The sequence below is a fragment of the Hyla sarda genome, chromosome 13, assembly GCF_029499605.1.
Source record: "Hyla sarda isolate aHylSar1 chromosome 13, aHylSar1.hap1, whole genome shotgun sequence".
NCBI lineage: Eukaryota > Metazoa > Chordata > Amphibia > Anura > Hylidae > Hyla > Hyla sarda.
Genome location: NC_079201.1, coordinates 15,697,800 through 15,721,705, shown reverse-complemented (window position 1 = coordinate 15,721,705; position 23,906 = coordinate 15,697,800). Strand labels below are relative to the sequence as shown.

Here is a 23,906-nt window from a genome sequence, read left to right as displayed (position 1 = left end):
CATCACTGCAGAACATCTTTCCTTAGCATGTTACATGTATGTATTGCTGTGGTTGACCTGCTGCAAGAGCTGACAGATATAGACACCCTACACGAGAGCGAGGAGGGGGCCCAGGTCCTTATCGACGCACTGGTAAGTTAAAGGGGTACTCTGGTGGAAAACTTCTCTTTTTTTTTTTTTGTATTAACTGATGCCAGAAAGTTAAACAGATTTGTATTTTTGGGATTTTTTTTTTCTCAGGAACTGTCCAGAGCAGGAGAAAATCCTCATAGAAAACATAAGCTGCTCTGGACATTTCCTAAAATGGACAGAGGTGTCAGCAGAGAGCACTGTGGTCACACAGAAAAGAAATCCGAATAGAAAAGAATTTCCCCTGTAGTATACAGCCGCTAATAAGTACTGGAAGGATTAAGGATTTTTAATAGAAGTTATTTACAAATCTGTTTAACTTTCTAATAATGATTAAAAAAAAGTTTTCCACCGGAGTACCCCTTAAAATAGACCTTCGGTTGTTTATCGGCAATGTCAAACTTTCTATTAAAGGGGTACTCCGGTGGAAAAAAAATATTTTCAAACCAGCTGGTGCCAGAAAGTTAAACAGAATTGAAATGGCTTCTATATAAAAATCTTAATCCTTCCAGTACTTATCAGCTGCTATATGCTCCAGAGGAAGTTGTGTAGTTCTTTCCAGTCTGACCACAGTTCTCTCTGCTGACACCTCTGCCTGTGTCAGGAACTGCTATAGGCATTTGGACAGTTCCTGACACGGACAGAGGTGTCAGCAGAGAGCACTTTGGTCAAACTGGAAAGAACTACACAACTTTCTCTGGAGCATACAGCAGCTGATAAGTACTGGAAGGATTAAGATTCTTAAATCGAAGTAATTTACAATTCTGTATAACTTTCTGGCACTAGGTGATTTGAAACCCTTTGTTGATACCCCTTTAATACCGTATCCTGTTCCGCTATTCCTCAGGTGGAAGGACAGGTGATCGCCCTCTTGGTGCAGAACCTGGATCGTCTTGACGAAACGGTGAAGGAGGAAGCAGATGGCGTGCACAATTCTCTCGGTATGGCTACGGAGTAAAAAAAATAATCTGTTCGGGTGATGAACGCACAGGCGGTCGGCTAATACGGCACGCTTGTCAAAGCTGCGCCATGCGACGAGCCAGACGCCTAGATGTCCTGAAAACCAAATAGGAATATTGAAAAATTGTCAGTGGTCTCCAAACTGTGGACCTCCAGCTGTTGCAAAACTACAACTCCCAGCATGCCCGGACAGCCGTTGGCTGTCCGGGCATGCTGGGAGTTGTAGTTTTGCAACAGCTGGAGGTCCACAGTTTGGAGATCACTGATATATGTTATACTTATTTATCAAGCGCCACCCCCCAAATCTAGTAGTACAGCACACCTACTTTTGGCTTTACTTTTCATCATGTCGTGATGTCACGATACTCCGGCCCCTGTATCGCCCGTCATCAGGCACAAAGCGAAGTTTACTTCGTGCAGCAGATGACATGGTACTGCAGGAGAGATCGTGGGGGTTCCCGTCGGCGGCACCCTCCCGATCAGACATCTTATCCCCTATTCTTTGGATAGGGGATAAGATGTCTAGGGGCGGAGTTCCCCTTTAAATAATATAGCGAGAAAACTCTAAAATACCTCCTCTTTGAGAAGACCACCTCCTTACACAGACCATCCCTTATAGGAGACCACCTCCTTACACAGACCATCCCCTATAGAAGACCACCTCCTTACACAGACCATCCCTTATAGGAGACCACCTCCTTACACAGACCATCCCCTATAGAAGACCACCTCCTTACACCGACCATCCCTTATAGAAGACCACCTCCTTACACAGACCATCCCCTATAGAAGACCACCTCCTTACACAGACATCCCTTATAGAAGACCACCTCCTTACACAGACCATCCCCTATAGAAGACCACCTCCTTACACAGACCATCCCTTATAGAAGACCACCTCCTTACACCGACCATCCCTTATAGAAGACCACCTCCTTACACCGACCATCCCCTATAGAAGACCACCTCCTTACACCGACCATCCCCTATAGAAGACCACCTCCTTACACAGACCATCCCCTATAGAAGACCAACTCTTTACTCCAGACCATCCCCTATAGAAGACCACCTCCTTACACAGACCATCCCCTATAGAAGACCACCTCCATACACAGACCATCCCCTATAGAAGACCACCTCCTTACACAGACCATCCCCTATAGAAGACCACCTCCTTACACAGACCATCCCCTATAGAAGACCACCTCCTTACACAGACCATCCCCTATAGAAGACCACCTCCTTACACAGACCATCCCTTATAGAAGACCACCTCCTTACACAGACCATCCCTTATAGAAGATCACCTCCTTACACAGACCATCCCCTATAGAAGACCACCTCCTTACACAGACCATCCCCTATAGAAGACCACCTCCTTACACAGACCATCCCTTATAGAAGACACCTCCTTACACAGACCATCCCTTATAGAAGACACCTCCTTACACCGACCATCCCCTATAGAAGACCACCTCGTTACACTGACCATCCCTTATAGAAGACCACCTCCTTACACAGACCATCCCCTATAGAAGATCACCTCCTTACACCGACCATCCCTTATAGAAGACCACCTCCTTACACCGACCATCCCTTATAGAAGACCACCTCCTTACACCGACCATCCCTTATAGAAGACCACCTCCTTACACAGACCATCCCCTATAGAAGATCACCTCCTTACACAGACCATCCCCTATAGAAGACCACCTCCTTACACAGACCATCCCTTATAGAAGACCACCTCCTTACACAGACCATCCCTTATAGAAGACCACCTCCTTACACAGACCATCCCCTATAGAAGACCACCTCCTTACACAGACCATCCCTTATAGAAGACCACCTCCTTACACAGACCATCCCCTATAGAAGACCACCTCCTTACACCGACCATCCCTTATAGAAGACCACCTCCTTACACAGACCATCCCCTATAGAAGACCACCTCCTTACACAGACCATCCCCTATAGAAGACCACCTCCTTACACAGACCATCCCTTATAGAAGACACCTCCTTACACTGACCATCCTTTATAGAAGACCACCTCCTTACACAGACCATCCCCTATAGAAGACCACCTCCTTACACAGACCATCCCCTATAGAAGACCACCTCCTTACACAGACCATCCCCTATAGAAGACCACCTCCTTACACAGACCATCCCTTATAGAAGACACCTCCTTACACAGACCATCCCCTATAGAAGACCACCTCCTTACACAGACCATCCCCTATAGAAGACCACCTCCTTACACAGACCATCCCCTATAGGAGACCACCTCCTTACACAGACCATCCCTTATAGAAGACCACCTCCTTACACAGACCATCCCCTATAGAAGACCACCTCCTTACACAGACCATCCCCTATAGAAGACCACCTCCTTACACAGACCATCCCCTATAGAAGACCACCTCCTTACACCGACCATCCCCTATAGAAGACCACCTCCTTACACAGACCATCCCTTATAGAAGACCACCTCCTTACACAGACCATCCCTTATAGAAGACCACCTCCTTACACAGACCATCCCTTATAGAAGACCACCTCCTTACACAGACCATCCCTTATAGAAGACCACCTCCTTACACTGACCATCCTTTATAGAAGACCACCTCCTTACACAGACCATCCCCTATAGAAGACCACCTCCTTACACAGACCATCCCCTATAGAAGACACCTCCTTACACAGACCATCCCCTATAGAAGACCACCTCCTACACTGACCATCCCCTATAGAAGACCACCTCCTTACACCGACCATCCCTTATAGAAGACCGCCTCCTTACACCTACCATCCCTTATAGAAGACACCTCCTTACACAGACCATCCCCTATAGAAGACACCTCCTTACACAGACCATCCCCTATAGAAGACCACCTCCTTACACTGACCATCCCTTATAGAAGACCACCTCCTTACACCTACCATCCCTTATAGAAGACCACCTCCTTACACCTACCATCCCTTATAGAAGACCACCTCCTTACACAGACCATCCCTTAGAGAAGATCACCTCCTTACACAGACCATCCCTTATAGAAGACACCTCCTTACACAGACCATCCCCTATAGAAGACCACCTCCTTACACAGACCATCCCCTATAGAAGACCACCTCCTTACACAGACCATCCCTTATAGAAGACCACCTCCTTACACAGACCATCCCTTATAGAAGACCACCTCCTTACACCTACCATCCCTTATAGAAGACACCTCCTTACACAGACCATCCCCTATAGAAGACCACCTCCTTACACTGACCATCCCTTATAGAAGACCACCTCCTTACACAGACCATCCCTTATAGAAGACCACCTCCTTACACAGACCATCCCTTATAGAAGACCACCTCCTTACACAGACCATCCCCTATAGAAGACACCTCCTTACACAGACCATCCCCTATAGAAGACCACCTCCTTACACAGACCATCCCTTATAGAAGACCACCTCCTTACACCGACCATCCCCTATAGAAGACACCTCCTTACACCGACCATCCCCTATAGAAGACCTCCTCCTTACACCGACCATCCCCTATAGAAGACCACCCCCTTACACCGACCATCCCTTATAGAAGACACCTCCTTACACAGACCATCCCTTATAGAAGACCACCTCCTTACACAGACCATCCCTTATAGAAGACCACCTCCTTACACAGACCATCCCTTATAGAAGACCACCTCCTTACACAGACCATCCCCTATAGAAGACCACCTCCTTACACAGACCATCCCCTATAGAAGACCACCTCCTTACACAGACCATCCCTTATAGAAGACCACCTCCTTACACAGACCATCCCTTATAGAAGACCACCTCCTTACACAGACCATCCCTTATAGAAGACCACCTCCTTACACCTACCATCCCCTATAGAAGACCACCTCCTTACACAGACCATCCCCTATAGAAGACCACCTCCTTACACCGACCATCCCTTATAGAAGACACCTCCTTACACTGACCATCCCTTATAGAAGACACCTCCTTACACTGACCATCCCTTATAGAAGACCACCTCCTTACACAGACCATCCCTTATAGAAGACCACCTCCTTACACCGACCATCCCTTATAGAAAACCACCTCCTTACACAGACCATCCCCTATAGGAGACCACCTCCTTACACCGACCATCCCTTATAGAAGACCACCTCCTTACACAGACCATCCCTTATAGAAGACCACCTCCTTACACAGACCATCCCTTATAGAAGACCACCTCCTTACACTGACCATCCCCTATAGAAGACCTCCTCCTTACACAGACCATCCCCTATAGAAGACCACCTCCTTACACAGACCATCCCTTATAGAAGACCACCTCCTTACACTGACCATCCCTTATAGAAGACCTCCTCCTTACACAGACCATCCCCTATAGAAGACCACCTCCTTACACCTACCATCCCTTATAGAAGACCACCTCCTTACACAGACCATCCCCTATAGAAGACCACCTCCTTACACAGACCATCCCTTATAGAAGACCACCTCCTTACACAGACCATTCCCTATAGAAGACCACCTCCTTACACAGACCATCCCTTATAGAAGACCACCTCCTTACACAGACCATTCCCTATAGAAGACCACCTCCTTACACAGACCATCCCTTATAGAAGACCACCTCCTTACACAGACCATTCCCTATAGAAGACCACCTCCTTACACAGACCATCCCCTATAGAAGACACCTCCTTACACCGACCATCCCTTATAGAAGACCACCTCCTTACACAGACCATCCCTTATAGAAGACCACCTCCTTACACAGACCATCCCTTATAGAAGACCACCTCCTTACACAGACCATCCCCTATAGAAGACTACCTCCTTACACAGACCATCCCCTATAGAAGACACCTCCTTACACAGACCATCCCCTATAGAAGACCACCTCCTTACACAGACCATCCCTTATAGAAGACCACCTCCTTACACAGACCATCCCCTATAGAAGACCACCTCCTTACACAGACCATCCCCTATAGAAGACACCTCCTTACACAGACCATCCCCTATAGAAGACCACCTCCTTACACTGACCATCCCTTATAGAAGACCACCTCCTTACACCTACCATCCCCTATAGAAGACCACCTCCTTACACAGACCATCCCTTATAGAAGACCACCTCCTTACACAGACCATCCCCTATAGAAGACCACCTCCTTACACAGACCATCCCCTATAGAAGACCACCTCCTTACACCTACCATCCCCTATAGAAGACCACCTCCTTACACAGACCATCCCTTATAGAAGACCACCTCCTTACACCTACCATCCCCTATAGAAGACCACCTCCTTACACAGACCATCCCCTATAGAAGACACCTCCTTACACAGACCATCCCCTATAGAAGACCACCTCCTTACACAGACCATCCCCTATAGAAGACCACCTCCTTACACAGACCATCCCCTATAGAAGACACCTCCTTACTATTGTTGAGCACGAATATTCGTAATGCGAATTTTTATTGCGAATATCGGCAATTCGTGATTTTGCGTATATTTAGAATATAGTGCTATATATCCATAATGATGAATAATATTTTTTTCTTTGTTTTGTTTTTTTCACAAGCAAATTTTTATGCAAATTTTCTATGCGAATTTTCGCTTTTCTTTTTTTTTTTGTTATCACGTGAATTTTTCTGCAAAATTTCCATGCGAATTTGACCTTTTTTTTTTCTTCACATGCGAATTTTTATGCGAATTTTCCATGTGAATTTTTGCTTTTTCTTGTTTGTTTTTTTTCACGTGAATTTTATAGGCACATTTTCCATGCGAATTTTCGCTTTTCTTTTTTTTTTTTTTTTTTCACATGCAAATTTTTTATGCAAATTTTCGCTTTTCTTGTTTTTTTTTCACATGCAAATTTTGATGCGAATAGGTCATGGAAAATCTGGTCGGCGTAAGGAGTAGTGATGAGCAGCAGGGGCCATATTTGAATTCGCTATATTTCGCGAATATATTGACGATTATTCGTCCTATATTGGCAAAATTCACATATTCATTATGTTCGTTCACTTTTTTATTTTTTTCCATGCGAAAAATTTTCATGGAAAAAAAAGTGAACGAACATAGCGAATATGCGAATTTCGCGAATATAGAATAAATTATTGTCAATATATTCGCGAAATATCGCGAATTCGAATATGACCCCTGCCGCTCATCACTACTCCTTACGCCGACCAGATTTCCCATGACCTATTTTTGTCCTCCATACATTACGCATAATGTACATTATCATTGAAAAGACCACCCCCCCCCCCCCATAGATGACCACTGTATGTGGTGGGGAATTGATCCCCAGACATGGCTATTATAGGGTCTCTGACTGATTATAAGACTATATTGATCCGGCTCGCGGTCGGAGGACACCTCAGTAGACATTTCTGCCTCTACAGGGGTGGAAATAATTTGGGAGTGAGACAGACTGAGCGTGTAATGGATTTAGAATGCACTTATTCCCAGTGTGTAATTTTGTCCCCATTACTTGTCCTATAGTAAAAGGTTTCTTTGGACACGGGAAATTAGATGGCGGAAAAGTTATTGATTTTAAGGCGGCACAAGTAACGCCCGCCTTCTCTCCGCAGCTATCATCGAAAACATGACCGAATTTCGTCCCGAGATTTGTTCTGAGGCCGCTCAACAAGGACTGCTTCAGTGGCTGCTGAAAAGGTTAAAGGTAGGTGTAAAGCAGTGTTTCCCAACCAGTGTGCCTCCAGCTGTTGCAAAACTACAACTCCCAGCATGCCCGGACAGCCGTTGGCCCAGACAGCCGTTGTTAACAAGGACTGCTTCAGTGGCTGCTGAAAAGGTTAAAGGTAGGTGTAAAGCAGTGTTTCCCAACCAGTGTGCCTCCAGCTGTTGCAAAACTACAACTCCCAGCATGCCCGGACAGCCAACGGCTGTCCGGGCATGCTGGGAGTTGTTGTTTTGCAACAGCTGGAGGCATCCTGGTTGGGAAACACTGTGCTAGACAGATCACATGACCTGCATCGATGCACTGAATACAGTTCACATGACCTGCATCGATGCAGTGAATACAGATCATATGACCTGCATCGATGCAGTGAATACAGCTCACATGACCTGCATCGATGCAGTGAAAACAGATCACATGACCTGCATCGATGCAGTGAATACAGATCACATGACCTGCATACAGATCACATGACCTGGATAGATTCTTATCCCCTGAAAGTGAACATACAGGTTGGTGAACAGCACACTAGTGAAGTGCTGGGAGTTTTAGTTTTGCAACAACTGGAGGTCCACAGTTTGGAGATCACTGATTATATGTAAAACTAAATCTCAAACTGCAACCGGGACACAAACAAGCTCAGCACTGCTCCCTGCCTGCAACTGCCCTAGTTTTGCAGCAGCTGGAGGCACACCGGTTGGAAAACACCGGTATAAAGCCATGTTCACACACCATTTTTGAGCCTCAAATTTTTTTTTTTTTTTACATTTTACGGGCAAACCAAAAATGTCAAAATTCTTGCTATCGAGCTGCTTTTTGGCCTTTTTTTCATATTTTATTGTCTTTATTTTCAGTCAGTTTTTGGCTATAGCAAACGCTATAACACAAAAAAGTGTCAGTTTTCAAATGTGACTTTTCGTGGGACATATACGTCCCAAATGTCTTGGCAAAAAGAGGCTCTGGGATAAAAAAACAAAACTCCAGTTTGTTTTTTGTGTTTCTTTTTATGTACCATATCATGCACACTCGCCATTACTAGCCCCACAGTGCTTTTTGTTTAATTCCAACACGGCTGCTTCCGTTACTGTAACTGGGTCATGCGATCACCAGCCTGTCCTGCAGAAAAGGACATGACTTAAAGGAGTACTCTGGTGAAAATTTTAAGGGGTATTCCGGGAAAAAAAAATATTTTAGTTTTTTTAAAATTTTTTATACCAACTGGCTCCAGAAAGTTAAACAGATTTGTAAATGACTTCTATTAAAAAAATCTTAATCCTTCCAATAATTATCAGCTACTGAAGTTAGGTTTCTTTTTTTTCTGTCTGACAACAGTGCTCTCTGCTTGTTTCAGGAACTTCACAGAGTAGATGAGGTTTGCTATGGGGATTTGCTTCTACTCTGGACAGTTCCCGAGACAGGTGTAATCAGAGAGCACTTGGACAGAAAAGAACAACTCAACTTCAGCAGCTCATAAGTACTGAAAGGATTAAGATTTTTTAATAGAAGTAATTTACAAATCTGTTTAACCTTCTGGAGCCAGTTGATACATACACACACACACACATATATATATATATATATATATATATATATATATATATAATGTTCCTTTAACATATCCCCTATGCACAGGATAAGGGATCAGTAGCTGACCGCGGGGGGGTCCAACCACTGGAGCCCGTTGCGATCTCTGGGACGCTTAGTGAGAAGCGTGAGTCGTCTACCATTATATGTCACACCCTACATTAATTTCTATGGGAGCGCCAATGATGCCCGAGTGCTGTACTCGGGTCTTTTCGGCGCTCCTATACAAATGAATGGAGCTTTTTCTTTAAAAAAAACTGATGCAACCGGACATCATTTTTCAAACCGTTTACGGGTTGAAATTTGTACACACGTTTTGATACAGTTTAGTCTGGTTTTGAGGAATCAGTTTTTCATCAAAAACCTGATTTGGGAATTGTATTGCAGAAACGTGGCGTGAACGCCCTGTAAATAGTTTGATAAATTCCCCCCATTGTGTGTATCTTGTGGCTGCCAGCACAATAATTCCTCACATTTTTCCTCCTGGCGTCTAGGCCAAGCTACCATTCGATGCCAACAAGCTGTACTGCAGTGAGATTCTGGCCATTCTTCTACAGAACAACGATGGTAAGAGGATTAGGGTCTGTATAGTGCTGTATTGTTTGGCTGACTGCCCTCCATCTTATCGGGTTGTCTCTCCCTCCCTACCCATCCACCATCCTCCCTCCTTAGCCTCGTGTACCACCTTGCCCTCTGTCACTGTGTATTGATCCTCTGTGCTGATGGATTTATTCTTCTCTGCTGACATTATCTTCTTTTCTCTCAGACACTCGGGAACTTCTGGGGGAGCTGGATGGAATAGATGTGCTGCTTCAGCAGTTATCGGTGAGAGCCTCCCTGCCCGCATACACCTTGGCATCTCTCCGAGCTTACGGTGGCAGACTGCTGCCTCAGCTTTTACAAGAGAATGTCAATGCGCACCTGCCTGCCATGCCACCCATACTCTTCTACAATATCCGCGAACCCCCACGTAGTCATAGTCTTTCCATTTTTTCGTATACTCACCTTATCTTTCTGCTCACATACTACTCACTGCCATATAGTTTTTAGCTTTTTTTATAGAATTTTTAAACATGTACTGACACTTAAAATATTTATAATATTTATAGATTCTGCATTATGGTCCTTGTCCCCATTGGGGATCATAATTTATCCATAGGATAAGAGATAAGTGTCTGATCATGAGGGGTCCAACTGCTGGGATTCCCCTCTCCTGTACGAGGCCCGGGTGAAGTAAAAAAGAACTGTGACCCATAGCCGAATGTGACCTGAGCTCAGCGCTGATTGCTGTTAGGGGGTAGGATTAGGTGTTAGGGTTAGGATTAGGGTTATGATTAGGGGTAAGGGTTAGGAGTAAGGGTCAGGATTAAGGGTAAGGATTAGGGGTTAGGGTAAGGATTATGGGTCAGGATTATTGGTCAGGATTATGGGTCAGGATTATGGGTCAGGATTAGGGGTTAGGATAAAGGGTTAGGATAAAGGGTTAGGATAAAGGGTTAGGATAAAGGGTTAGGATAAAGAGTTGGGATTGGAGATTTGGATTAGGGGTTAGGATAAAGGGTTAGGATAAAGGGTTAGGATAAAGGGTTAGGATAAAGGGTTAGGATTGGAGATTTGGATAAGGGGTTAGGATAAAGGGTTAGTATTAGGGTTTAGGATTAGGATAAAGGGTTAGTATTAGGGGTTAGGATAAGGGGTTAGGATAAAGGGTTAGGATTGGAGATTTGGATAAGGGGTTAGGATAAAGGGTTAGGATTAGAATAAAGGGTAAGTATTAGGGGTTAGGATAAAGGGTTAGGATTGGAGATTAGGATAAAGGGTTAGGATTAGGGGTTAGGATTAGGATAAAGGGTTAGTATTAGGGGTTAGGATAAAGGGTTAGGATTAGGGGTTAGGATAAAGGGTTAGTATTATGGGTTAGGATAAAGGGTTAGTATTAGGGGTTAGGATAAAGGGTTAGGATTAGGATAGAGGGTTAGTATTAGGGGTTAGGATAAAGGGTTAGTATTATGGGTTAGGATAAAGGGTTAGTATTAGGGGTTAGGATAAAGGGTTAGGATTGGAGATTAGGATAAAGGGTTAGGATTAGGATAGAGGGTTAGTATTAGGGGTTAGGATAAAGGGTTAGTATTATGGGTTAGGATAAAGGGTTAGTATTAGGGGTTAGGATAAAGGGTTAGGATTGGAGATTAGGATAAAGGGTTAGGTAACATTCCACTACAGGGACGCAGTTTTCTTCATTACACTGGCCTCAGCGCTACATTTACCTCACTCTTGAGCACTCAAACTCCCCCTCGCCCCCCAAACACCAGAGACGAGCAAGAGTGACAGACCGCTCCGACAATCACTTGCGAGCGCAATCCAAAGGCAGAATCCAAACGGCACTGGCGCTAGATACACCGTGCGTCACTGGCCATACAGTAATCACTCCTACATAGAAAGGAAGATGGCGCTCACCACGTACCATTGCATATTTCTATTTATTCAGACAGCATGGGTCTCCGATACAAATGGCCGACAGGCCGTTTCACACCGCCCAGGGTGCTTAGCAGTGCGGTGTGAAACAGCCCGTCGGCCATTTGTATCGGGGACCCATGCTGTCTGAATAAATAGAAATACACAACGGTACGTGGTGAATGACTTGCGAGCCGTCACTCCTGCTTGTTTCTGAGGGTGGGGGGTAAGTCGCCGGAGATCGCGGGGATCTCCATGGCATGCTGGGAGTGATAGTTTTGCAACAGCTGGAGACACTCTCATTGGTATGGGCAAAGCTATGTACTTTAGTTGATATTCTAATCGTTTCACTGAAGATTTTGTTACTTCTTAGGTGTTTAAGCGGCATGATCCCAGCACGGCAGAGGAACAGGAGATGATGGAGAACCTGTTTGATGCCCTGTGCTCATGTTTAATGCTGAGCAGCAACAGAGATCGATTCCTGAAGGGGGAAGGACTGCAGCTCATGAACCTTATGCTTAGGTGAGACACTTCCCATTAAAGACTATTATAATAACAGGCAGCACCATAAGATATTATAGTGATATTCAACACATGTTCTATTAACGCTAAAGTGGTACTCCACTACCCCAGTGTTGGGAACATTTTGACGTCACGGCCATGCCCTTCGTGATGTCACACCACACCCCTTTAATGCAAGTCTATGGGAGGCTGCCACGCCCCCTCCCATAGACTTGCATTGTGGCATGATGTCACAAGGGGGCGTGGCTGTGACGTCATGACCCCCGCAGCACGCACCTATTGTTAGGAACAATATGTTGCGACCGCTGGTGCAGTTTGGAACAGTTTGTTCCGAACGCTGAAGCCGGCGCCGGAAGCTTGCGATGTCATAGCCCTGTGACATCACAAGAGGCCGTGACGTCACGACCCCCACAGCAATAATATGGGAATAATATGTTTCAAACGCTGGGGCAGTGGAGTACCCCTTTAAAGGGATACTCCGCTGTTAAGCGTTTGGAACAAGCTGTTCCGAACGCCGGTGCCGGGAGCTCGTGATGTCATAGCCTTGCCCTCTCATGACCACACGCCCATTTCGCGCAATGCAAGGCTATGGGAGGGGGCGTGACGGCAGTCACGCCCCCTCCCATAGACTTGCATTGAGGGGGTGTGACGTGACATCACAAGGGGGGGCGTGGCCTTGACTTCATGACCCCCGTAGCACGCACCTAGTGTTAGGAACAATATGTTTCGAACGCTGGGGCAGTGGAATATACCCCTTTTAAAGGGGTAGTCCGTTGCTCAGCGTTTGGAACAAACTGTTCCGAACGCTGGAGCCAACGCAGGGAGCTCATTACATCATAGCCCCGCCCCCTCATCCTAGCCCTGCCCCACAACCGTCACGCCCCCTCTCATAGACTTGCATTGAGGGGGGAGGGGCGTGACCTCAGGAGAGGGAGGGACTATGACGTCACAAGCTCCCGGCTCCAGCGTTCTGACCAGTTTGTTCCAAACGCTGAGCAGCGGAGTGCCCCTTTTAAGTATTTTTGATGCCTTTGCAGAGAGAAGAAGATGTCTCGCTGCAGCGCCCTTCGCGTGCTGGACCACGCCATGATCGGCCCGGAAGGCAGCGACAACTGTCACAAGTTTGTGGACATCCTAGGTCTCAGGACCATCTTTCCGCTCTTCATGAAATCGCCCAAGAAGATGAAGAAAAGCGGCGTCTCGGAGAAAGAACACGAAGGTGAGAAAACAAAGGCGCCGCGTATTACTTGATGAATGCCGGCATTGCCTCTTTGCAAACAAAGAAAAGAAAAAATTGAGCTGGCAGCGCACTCCCTCACCTCCGCAACCACCCGCCGCACTGAATTTACAATGCACAGAGCCTCGGTAGTACAGTAAGCCGTGGTTCTTGGAGAGCATTTACCGTGCGTGCGCACAAGGTTAAAAGTAGAGAATAAATCTTGCGGCACGTAAAATTACATGCCCTGTCATATGCCGTAAAAGAAGCACTTATCAAGCTGGACCTCTATTGTCTTCTGCTGGAAGTCTTAGTAGATTATCGGAGGAGTGGTTTCCAAGGGCCGACTAATCCGTCTGATTACCCACAAGCCCTCGCCATGCGTTGCTTTTAGACAGCGCTCCCATGTGAAGCTGTTAGTCCGTTCGTGAGGACAGGAAACTGGAGCCCTGAATGCTGCGATTTTACCATTAGCAAATGTCACTGGCATTCCGGCTCTGACCTTTATCGGAGGCTGTAATGTGTTGGTTTTTCTTTTTATCTGGATTTCTTTTTTTTTTTGTTAAATATTTGCAACCAGACTGTAGGGTAATTGCTAAAAATATTTACTATTGGTGTATTAACACTTAAAGTATCCTGTGCATAATTAAAGGGGTACTCCGGTGGAAAACAAAACTGATAATATAACCTCTGCAAATTTACATTTGTGGATGCTGGTTGACTTTTGGATGATTTATTTTTTTAATATTATTATTATGTTTTGTCGTTTTTCCCTGTACAGAACATGTCTGCTCTATACTGGCTTCATTACTGCGCAATCTGAAAGCACAACAAAGAACCAGGCTGCTCAACAAATTCACGGAGAGCGACAGTGAGAAGGTCAGTGCATATGGCCGCCGGCGTTCTTCCATAAGGGTGCGTTCACACTACGGAATTCCACGAGCGGAATTCCGCGGTGTGAACTTAACATTAGTGTGAATGGGTCTTCCGCGAGACCGTTCACACTGAGGAATTTCAGCGGCGGACAATTCCGCCGCTGAAATTGTTCCGCGCAAAGAAAGGACATGTTCATTCGTTAGCAAAGATGTATGTAGTCCAGCTCACTCCCTCAGCCGGTCGCGCCAGGACCGACGTGGGCAACACCGACTGGAACCAACAAGCAGAAGCAAAATGTCCAGCGCGAGTATCAAGGAACAGGATGTTTTATTCCAATAAAAGCCAAAAAGACCAGGAGAGAATGACAAGGTGACGCGTTTCGGTCCTAAAACTGGACCTTAGTCATACCATGGAGCGTATGACTAAGGTCCAGTTTTAGGACCGAAACGCGTCACCTTGTCATGTTCTCCTGGTCTTTTTGGCTTTTATTGGAATAAAACATCCTGTTCCTTGATACTCGCGCTGGACATGTTAATTCGTTGCACGGATTCCGAGAGCACTGCATAGCCGTCAATGGTGACGGCCCATTGCCCCGCAGCCCTAGCGCCGAAGATTATACGGCGGCGGCCGCCAGGCGGAATTAAGTGAGTGGAGATTCCGCAGTGTGAACGCACCCTAAGGCTGAAAACAGACACAGCGTTTTTGTTGGTAGCTTTTTATTTGCTTATTTTTTAATAAAAAAATCACTGCTGTGTCATTACTTACACACTGCCAAAGAATCAATATGTAAATATGATTAACCAGACCCATATGGTGTTTTGGGGTTTACTTGCGTGCTCCGACCCTAGACATCTTATCCCCTATCGAAAGAATAGGGGATAAGATGTCTGATCGCGGGGGTCCCCGATCTCCCTACTGCACCCAGCGTTCGTTTAGAGCCGTCACGCCCTTTCCCATAGATTTGCATTGAGGGGGGCGTGGCCGTGACATCACGAGCCTTCGCCCTGCATCGCCAGTCATCCGGCATGTAGTGAAGTTCGCTCTGTGCATCGGATGTCTGGGGTGCCGCAGCCAAGATCGCGGGGGTCCCCAGCAGCGGGACCCCCGGGATCAGACATTTTATCCCCTATCCTTTGGATAGGGGATAAGATGTCTAGGGGCAGAGTACTCCTTTAACTTCTAATGGTAAAAAAAAAAAAAAAAACACCATGGGGAGATTTATCAAAACCTGTGCAGAGGAAGAGTGGTGCAGTTGCCCATAGCAACCAATCAGATTGCTTCTTTCATTTTCCACAGGCCTCTAAAGAGGCCTGTGGAAAATGAAAGAAGCAATCTGATTGGTTGCTATGGACAACTGCACCACTCTTCCTCTGCACAGGTTTTGATAAATCTCCCCCCATGTGCGCAGGTATGTTGGGTATTTTTTTTTTTTTTTCTGGTGTTTTTTTTTATTTTTTCTGGTGTTTTTTTTTTTTTCTCTCAAGTTTTCAATTGCAATAGTTAAATCACATGAGGAAAAACTCACACGACTTGTAATGATAAAAACCCAGAAGATCACATGATAAATAAAAAGACGCCTATACTAATGCACATTATTTTTGGGTTAAAAAAAGCCACAGAAACATCATCATGAAAGAGAAAAGAGAGGGGGCATTTTTTATTTTTATTTATTTTTTTTTTCAGGCCAAAAAATGTATAAATAAATAAAATATAAATTAAATAAAAAAAGCCTAAAGACTCATACCCACAGCAGATAAAACTGATCTTTGCGATTCCTGCACCCCCCCGCTTGTTATCCTAAAGTCTTTCTATGTGACAGGTGGACCGCCTTATGGAGCTGTATTTCAAGTATTTAGAAGCTGTGCGGGTGGCTGACAAGAAGATTGAAGGCGAGAAACACGTTAGTATCCCTGAAATCAGTCCTACGTTTCTTACAGATTTATGGTCGATTACATAAAGGGGCTGTCTGGCGATACAAATGGTTTTTTAAAGGGGCAAGGTTGATTTAAAGAAAAAAAAAGACATAGATGTAAAGATACAGAGATAGATAAAGATATAGCTAGGTAGATATGGATAGATATAGGTAGAGATAGATTTAGATAGATATAGGTAGAGATAGATTTAGATAGATATAGGTAGGAGATAGATTTAGATAGCTATAGGTAGGAGATAGATTTAGATAGCTATAGGTAGGAGATAGATTTAGATAGATATAGGTAGGAGAGAGATTTAGATAGATGTAGGTAGGAGAGAGATTTAGATAGATGTAGGTAGGAGAGAGATTTAGATAGATGTAGGTAGGAGATAGATTTAGATAGATGTAGGTAGGAGATAGATTTAGATAGATATACAGTAGAAAAAAAGTGTCTGCTATTGAGAGAAAAAAGGTTAAAAAGAAATGATAGAGTACTGTTCTGTACCCACTCCAGAGTGTAACTATTGGGAGCGTGTTGTCCCCTACTGGGAGCGTGTTGTCCCCTACTGGGAGCGTGTTGTCCCCTATTGGGAGCGTGTTGTCCCCTATTGGGAGTGTGTTGTCCCCTATTGGGAGTGTTTTGTCCCCTATTGGGAGTGTGTTGTCCCCTATTGGGAGTGTGTTGTCCCCCTATTGGGAGTGTGTTGTCCCCCTATTGGGAGTGTGTTGTCCCCTATTGGGAGTGTGTTGTCCCCTATTGGGAGTGTGTTGTCCCCTATTGGGAGTGTGTTGTCCCCTATTGGGAGTGTGTTGTCCCCTATTGGGAGTGTGTTGTCCCCTATTGGGAGTGTGTTGTCCCCTATTGGGAGTGTGTTGTCCCCTATTGGGAGTGTGTTGTCCCCTATTGGGAGTGTGTTGTCCCCTATTGGGAGTGTTTTGTCCCCTATTGGGAGTGTTTTGTCCCCTATTGGGAGTGTTTTGTCCCCTATTGGGGGTGTTTTGTCCCCTATTGGGGGTGTGTTGTCCCCTATTGGGGGTGTGTTGTCCCCTATTGGGGGTGTGTTGTCCCCTATTGGGGGTGTGTTGTCCCCTATTGGGAGCGTTTTGTCCCCTTTTGGGAGCGTTTTGTCCCCTATTGGGAGCGTGTTGTCCCCTATTGGGAGCGTGTTGTCCCCTATTGGGAGCGTGTTGTCCCCTATTGGGAGCGTGTTGTCCCCTATTGGGAGCGTGTTGTCCCCTATTGGGAGCGTGTTGTCCCCTATTGGGAGCGTGTTGTCCCCTATTGGGAGCGTGTTGTCCCCTATTGGGAGCGTGTTGTCCCCTATTGGGAGCGTGTTGTCCCCTATTGGGAGCGTGTTGTCCCCTATTGGGAGCGTGTTGTCCCCTATTGGGAGCGTGTTGTCCCCTATTGGGAGCGTGTTGTCCCCTATTGGGAGCGTGTTGTCCCCTATTGGGAGCGTGTTGTCCCCTATTGGGAGCGTGTTGTCCCCTATTGGGAGCGTGTTGTCCCCTATTGGGAGCGTGTTGTCCCCTATTGGGAGCGTGTTGTCCCCTATTGGGAGCGTGTTGTCCCCTATTGGGAGCGTTTTGTCCCCTATTGGGAGCGTTTTGTCCCCTATTGGGAGCGTTTTGTCCCCTATTGGGAGCGTTTTGTCCCCTATTGGGAGTGTTTTGTCCCCTATTGGGAGTGTTTTGTCCCCCTATTGGGAGTGTTTTGTCCCCCTATTGGGAGTGTGTTGTCCCCTATTGGGAGCGTTTTGTCCCCTATTGGGAGTGTGTTGTCCCCTATTGGGAGTGTGTTGTCCCCTATTGGGAGTGTGTTGTCCCCTATTGGGAGTGTTTTGTCCCCTATTGGGAGTGTATTGTCCCCTATTGGGAGTGTTTTGTCTCCTATTGGGAGTGTTTTGTCCCCTATTGGGAGTGTATTGTCCCCTATTGGGAGTGTTTTGTCCCCTATTGGGAGTGTATTGTCCCCTATTGGGAGTGTTTTGTCCCCTATTGGGAGTGTTTTGTCCCCTATTGGGAGTGTATTGTCCCCTATTGGGAGTGTTTTGTCCTCTATTGGGAGTGTTTTGTCCTCTATTGGGAGTGTTTTGTCCCCTATTGGGAGTGTTTTGTCCTCTATTGGGAGCGTTTTGTTCCCTACTGGGAGTGTTTTGTCCTCTATTCAGAGGCTGAAAATACATTAAGTTTTATAGAACTCTGCCGGGGAATTAAAAACTGTCCCCTTTTGGGAGGTGTTGGCTAAGGGAGATTTTACTAACCTATATATTATACAAAAAAGAAGGTTGCAGAAGCACTCTTGGTCAAAAAATGGAGGCTCTTAGCGCACTTTTTGATCAAAACGTGTTATTTATATATATATACACACACACACACACACACAGGGGGAGATTTATCAAAACCTGTCCAGAGGAAAAGTTGCTGAGTTGCCCATAGCAACCAATCAGATCACTACTTTCATTTTGCAGAGGCCTTTTCAAAAATGAAAGAAGCGATCTGATTGGTTGCTATGGGCGACTCAGCAACTTTTCCTCTGGATAGGTTTTGATAAATCTCCCCCAAACAGTATATATACCCAGTATATATATATCTATCTAGATGCACTACAAGTAGGTTTTGAACACTGGCGCATATGGGACACACACTAATGTTTCCCTGCTGAGCCACTAAATAAATAGACTAATAGTAAAACAGAAAATATTTGTGGTGTCAGCGCGATTAGCAAATATATTCTGTTCTATTATTAGTGTAATATATATACATTCATATTGACGGATTTTTGTTTTGTTTGTTTTAAGTGACTGTAACACTTAATTGCACTTATTTTAGTCAGACGCTTCCGAATTGGAGACGCCCGATTTATAACTTAAAATTCCTTAATAAGGTATTTGAAGTTTTTTGAGATACCGGTAGTTTTTTTTTAATTTTTTTATTTTTTAAACCAGACAATCGCTTTTTAAAATTTAAACACATCTCTTAAAATTTTATGAGCTGACAGCATAACAAGACAGACTCTAAAACAGTGTTTTGCAACCAGTGTGTCTCCAGCTGTTTCAAAACTACAACTCCCAGCATGCCCCGGACAGGCTTAGTTGTAGTTTAGTAGCAGCTTGAGGCACGTTGGTTGGAAAGCGCTGCTCAAAACAGGTTCACCATTGTTGTCAAGCGGCCATTTACACGTCTTCTTTCTCTCAAACAAAAGGACATGGTGCGGCGCGGTGAGATCCTAGATGATGATTTGGAAGACGAGTTTTACCTGCGTAGACTGGATGCCGGGCTCTTTCTTCTTCAGCTGCTGTGCTACATCACTGCAGAGATCTGCAACAGCACCCTGCCACAGGTAACCATTAGAGATGAGCGAACTTACAGTAAATTCCATTCGTCACAAACTTCTCGGCTCAGCAGTTGATTACTTATCCTGCATAAATTAGTTCAGCTTTCAGGTGCTCCGGTGGGCTGGAAAAGGTGTATACAGTCCTAGGAAAGAGTCTCCTAGGACTGTATCCACCTTTTCCAGCCCACGGGAGCACCGGTAAGCTGAGCTAATTTATGCAGGAAAAGTCATCAACTGCCGAGCCGAGAAGTTTGTGACGAATCGAATTTACTGTAAGTTCACTGATCTCTAGTAACCATAGTAAGCGGAGGAACCCCGCCTCCTATATGGAGTTTATTAGGGACGTGTTATCAGTGAATGTTATAGACTTAAAGGGGTACTCCCGTGGAAAACATGATTTTATTTATTTTTAAAGGGGTGCTCCCGTGGAAAACTTTTTTTTTTTTTTTATCAACTGGTGCAATAAAGTTAAACAGATTTGTAAATCACTTCTATTAAAAAGTTTTTTAATCCTTCCAGTACTTTTTAGGGGCTGTATACTAAAGAAAAATCCAAAAAAGAAAAGCATTTCCTCTGATGTCATGACCACAGTGCTCTCTGCTGACCTCTGCTGTCCATTTTAGGAACTGTCCAGAGCAGGAGAAAATCCCCCTAGCAAATATGCTGCTCTGGACAGTTCCAAAAATGGACAGCAGAGGTCAGCAGAGAGCACTGTGGTCATGACATCAGAGGAAATGCGTTTCTTTTTTGGATTTCTCTTTAGTATACAGCCCCCAAAAAGTACTGGAAGGATTAAGATATTTTAATAGAAGTGATTTACTAATCTGTTTAACTTCCTGGCACCAGTTGATTTAAAAAAATTAAATTAAAAAAATTTCCACGGGAGTACCCCTTTAAATCAACTGGTGCCAGAAAGTTAAACAGATTTGTATATTACTTCTATTAAAAAATATTTGTCCTTCCAGTACTTATTAGCAGCTGTTTGCTAGAGAGGAAATTATTTTCTTTTTTAATTTCTTTTTTGTCTTGTCCACAGTGCTCTCTGCTGACACCTGACGCCCGTCTCAGGAACGGTCCAGTGCAGGTGAAAATACCCATTGCAAACCTATGCTGCTCTGGACAGTTCCTGACATTGACAGAGGTGTCAGCAGAGAGCACTGTAGACAAAACAAAAAAGAAATTCAAAAAGAAAAAAATTTTCTCTGTAGCATACAGCTGCTAAAAAGTACTAGAAGGATTAAGATTTTTTTAATAGACGTAATTTACAAATCTGTTCAACTTTCTGGCACCAGTTCATTTAAAAAAAAGTTTTCCACCGGAGTACTCCTTTAAACTACTATATATATACACAAAATAATGTCTCCTCTTCGCTCTAGAGCAGTGTTTCCCCAACCAGTGTGTCTCCAGCTGTTGCAAAACTACAACTGCATGTTGGAAGTTGTAGTTTTGCAACAGCTGGAGACACACTGGTTGGGGAAGCACTGCTCTAGACACAGACTTTTATGGTGGATCATTATTTGGTTCGCTCTTTTGCCTTCATGTTCCTAAGAATTCCTATTTCCTTGGCTATAGGTCCGGCAGAGAGTGATGCAGATATTGACAATGAGGGGCAGCTCTATCAAAATAATTCGACACATACTGAAGGGTGAGTATTAAGCATTAAATTACTGTTGTCTTATTTCGATATTTGTTGCATTTGGGAAAACTCCACTCTGAAATTCCATTGCAGCAAAGTCCCATTGTTTTCAATGGGATTCTCCTGCACTGTGCACACTGCAGATGTTTCCACCACGGATTTACTGATATCCGGGTCCGTCAAAGAATTAAACATGTTTACACTTTCTGCAGAATCCGCTTGGAAATACATTGTCGTCTATGGAGACGGTGCATTTTCCAGGCTGACGTTCCGCAGATTTTCCTCAATGTGAACATAGCTTTATAAAGTCCCCCTCTCTTTATTAGCCATTCTGGTTGATTTGGTTTGGCCATAGGTCACATGTTCATTGACTGAAGAGGTCATCCCTGACTATAGCAGCTTATAACCAGGAAATTTAGCATGCAGTCCCATAGGTAGCTACTTTTGAGAAATGGTAGCTACTTTTTGACCTGACCATGTAGCGTTCATGAATAGTATTGGGACAGTAAGATTTGCCGAATCTAACAAATTGGCAGTCGATGCCAAGCCTTGAATAAGATAGTCCTAGAAAACCTCAGACTCTTAATACCAGACTTTGTCAGGGGAATCGGAACACTTGGAAAGGAGAACAGCCCATTCATAAGACTCGGATTCGACCAATCTTACTGTAGATTTACTTATCTCTAAAGTTGTGGTCGCATCTGGTCTCACTCCTGAGACTCTCTGCGATCAGGAATTATAGGCCGGGGAAGTTTGCGGCACCACACTACTTTACCCCGCCGTCAGTGAAATCCGACCTTTTTCCCTGCATAGTGATGTGAAGAGGGAGAGCTCGTATTACTGCTCATTAGATTTTCAAGGCAGCAGGAAGCCTTTCTCGGTCACGGTAGTTTCTGTCACTGCTGTCTTATCTAAGAAATGGCTTCCTGCTGCCTTAATATATAATGAGCAATAAGATGAGCTCCCCCTCTTCATAGCTTCCGGCTGTCCAGGCATGCTGGGAGTTGTAGTTTTGCTAGAGGGACTCTGGTTGGGAAACAATGTACTAATGTTGTAATCTTATTGGTCATAGTTCAGAGACCTTCCATTATCAGCTGAGCTGTCTAGCTTGTAGCTGTGATGTCCCATCTCTCTGAAAACAATCTGCTCAGTCCCTGTTCCCCCTTCCCTCCTGTCTGCTGAGGGCCAGTACGTTAATGTGAAGAGGGGGAGCTCGTATTACTGCTCATTGAATTTTAAGGCAGCAGGAAGCCTTTCTCAGTCACGGTAGTTTCTGTCATTGCTGTCTTGTCTGAGAAAGACTTAACATCTAATGATGTGAAGAGGGGGAGCTCATATTACTGATGATTAGATGTTAAGGCAGCAGGAAGCCTTACTCTGATAAGACCAGTAGTAGCAGAAACTATCGTGACCGAGAAAGGCTTCCTGCTGCCTTTAAAATTTAATGAGCAGTAATGCGAGCTCCCCCTCTTCACATCAACAGTCTGGTCCTCAGCAGACAGGAGGGAAAGGGGGAGCAGGGACTAAGCAGATTGCTTTCAGAGAGATGGGACGTCACAGCTACAAGCCAGACAGCTCAGCTGATAATGGAAGATCTCTAATCTCAGTACAGTGTGTCCCAACCAGGGTCCCTCCAGCTGTTGCAAAACTACAACTCCCAGCATGGCCGGACAGCCCGGGAGTTGTAGTTTTGCAACAGCTGGAGGCACATACGTAAGAAGGTGACTATGGATCCCACTGACATACGTGTCACCATCTTTCCTGCGACAGGTCACATTAGCGCAGTATGAAAAGAGGATGACTATTTAAGGCATTAATTTGTTTTTCCACTCTTTTAACTTTTAATACGTTTAATCCGTTTGCAGAATATTCAGAGAACATCGGTGACGGGAAGAGTGCGGAGTTCCGGGAGAGTGAACAAAAGCGAATCCAGGAGCTAATAGAGACCTTGTGAACAGATGGGCTATAGTCCCTTCCCACCGCAGTGAGGAGTCTGCAGAGCATTGCACAAAACATCATTTTTTCTTTTTTTGTATATAGAGATTTGGGATTTAATGTGTCAGACAGCAGCTTCTTCCCGCTCTCTGTGAATAGTGGGAACTTTATAGAAGATCAATTCTATGTGTGTCTTACTTTTTTAATAAAAAGTCATGTATTAAATATTCTGCTCCCATGGTTTATTCTAGAATAATTGGAGATTAGTAACGCCGATTTTAGTGAAAAATAAAAACTGTGACCCGTAGCCGAATGTGACCTGCGCTCCTCAGATCAGCACTCTCAGCCCTTCTCTAGGGGTTAGGGTTTAGAATAAGGGGTTAGGATTACGGGGTCGGGATTAGGAATTAGGGTTAGGATTAGGGATTAGAATTAAAGGGGTACTCCTCTGGAAAATATTTTATTTTAATCAACTTGTGCCAGAAAGTTAAACAGATTTGTAAATTACTTTTATTAAAAAATCTTTAATCCTTCCAGTACTTATCAGCTGCTGTATGCTCCACAGGAAGTTCTTTTCTTTTTGCAAACCTCTCCTGCTC

The 23,906-nt window shown here is 44.8% G+C and overlaps 1 protein-coding gene across 1 annotated transcript in view; it reads left to right on the top strand.

The window, feature by feature from the left end:
• The window catches only part of CTNNBL1 (catenin beta like 1), a 35,441-nt gene extending 11,909 nt beyond the window's left edge, over positions 1-23,532 (top strand). Inside the window, exons 5-16 of the mRNA XM_056549749.1 lie at positions 37-132; positions 977-1,070; positions 7,723-7,814; positions 9,911-9,983; positions 10,183-10,241; positions 12,244-12,392; positions 13,430-13,611; positions 14,390-14,487; positions 16,304-16,384; positions 19,605-19,742; positions 21,309-21,381; positions 23,238-23,532. Coding sequence (XP_056405724.1) covers positions 37-132; positions 977-1,070; positions 7,723-7,814; positions 9,911-9,983; positions 10,183-10,241; positions 12,244-12,392; positions 13,430-13,611; positions 14,390-14,487; positions 16,304-16,384; positions 19,605-19,742; positions 21,309-21,381; positions 23,238-23,326 — 1,224 coding nt within the window. The 3' untranslated portion in view covers positions 23,327-23,532. The remainder of the gene's footprint in view (positions 1-36; positions 133-976; positions 1,071-7,722; positions 7,815-9,910; positions 9,984-10,182; positions 10,242-12,243; positions 12,393-13,429; positions 13,612-14,389; positions 14,488-16,303; positions 16,385-19,604; positions 19,743-21,308; positions 21,382-23,237) is intronic.
• Positions 23,533-23,906: the final 374 nt, after the last annotated feature.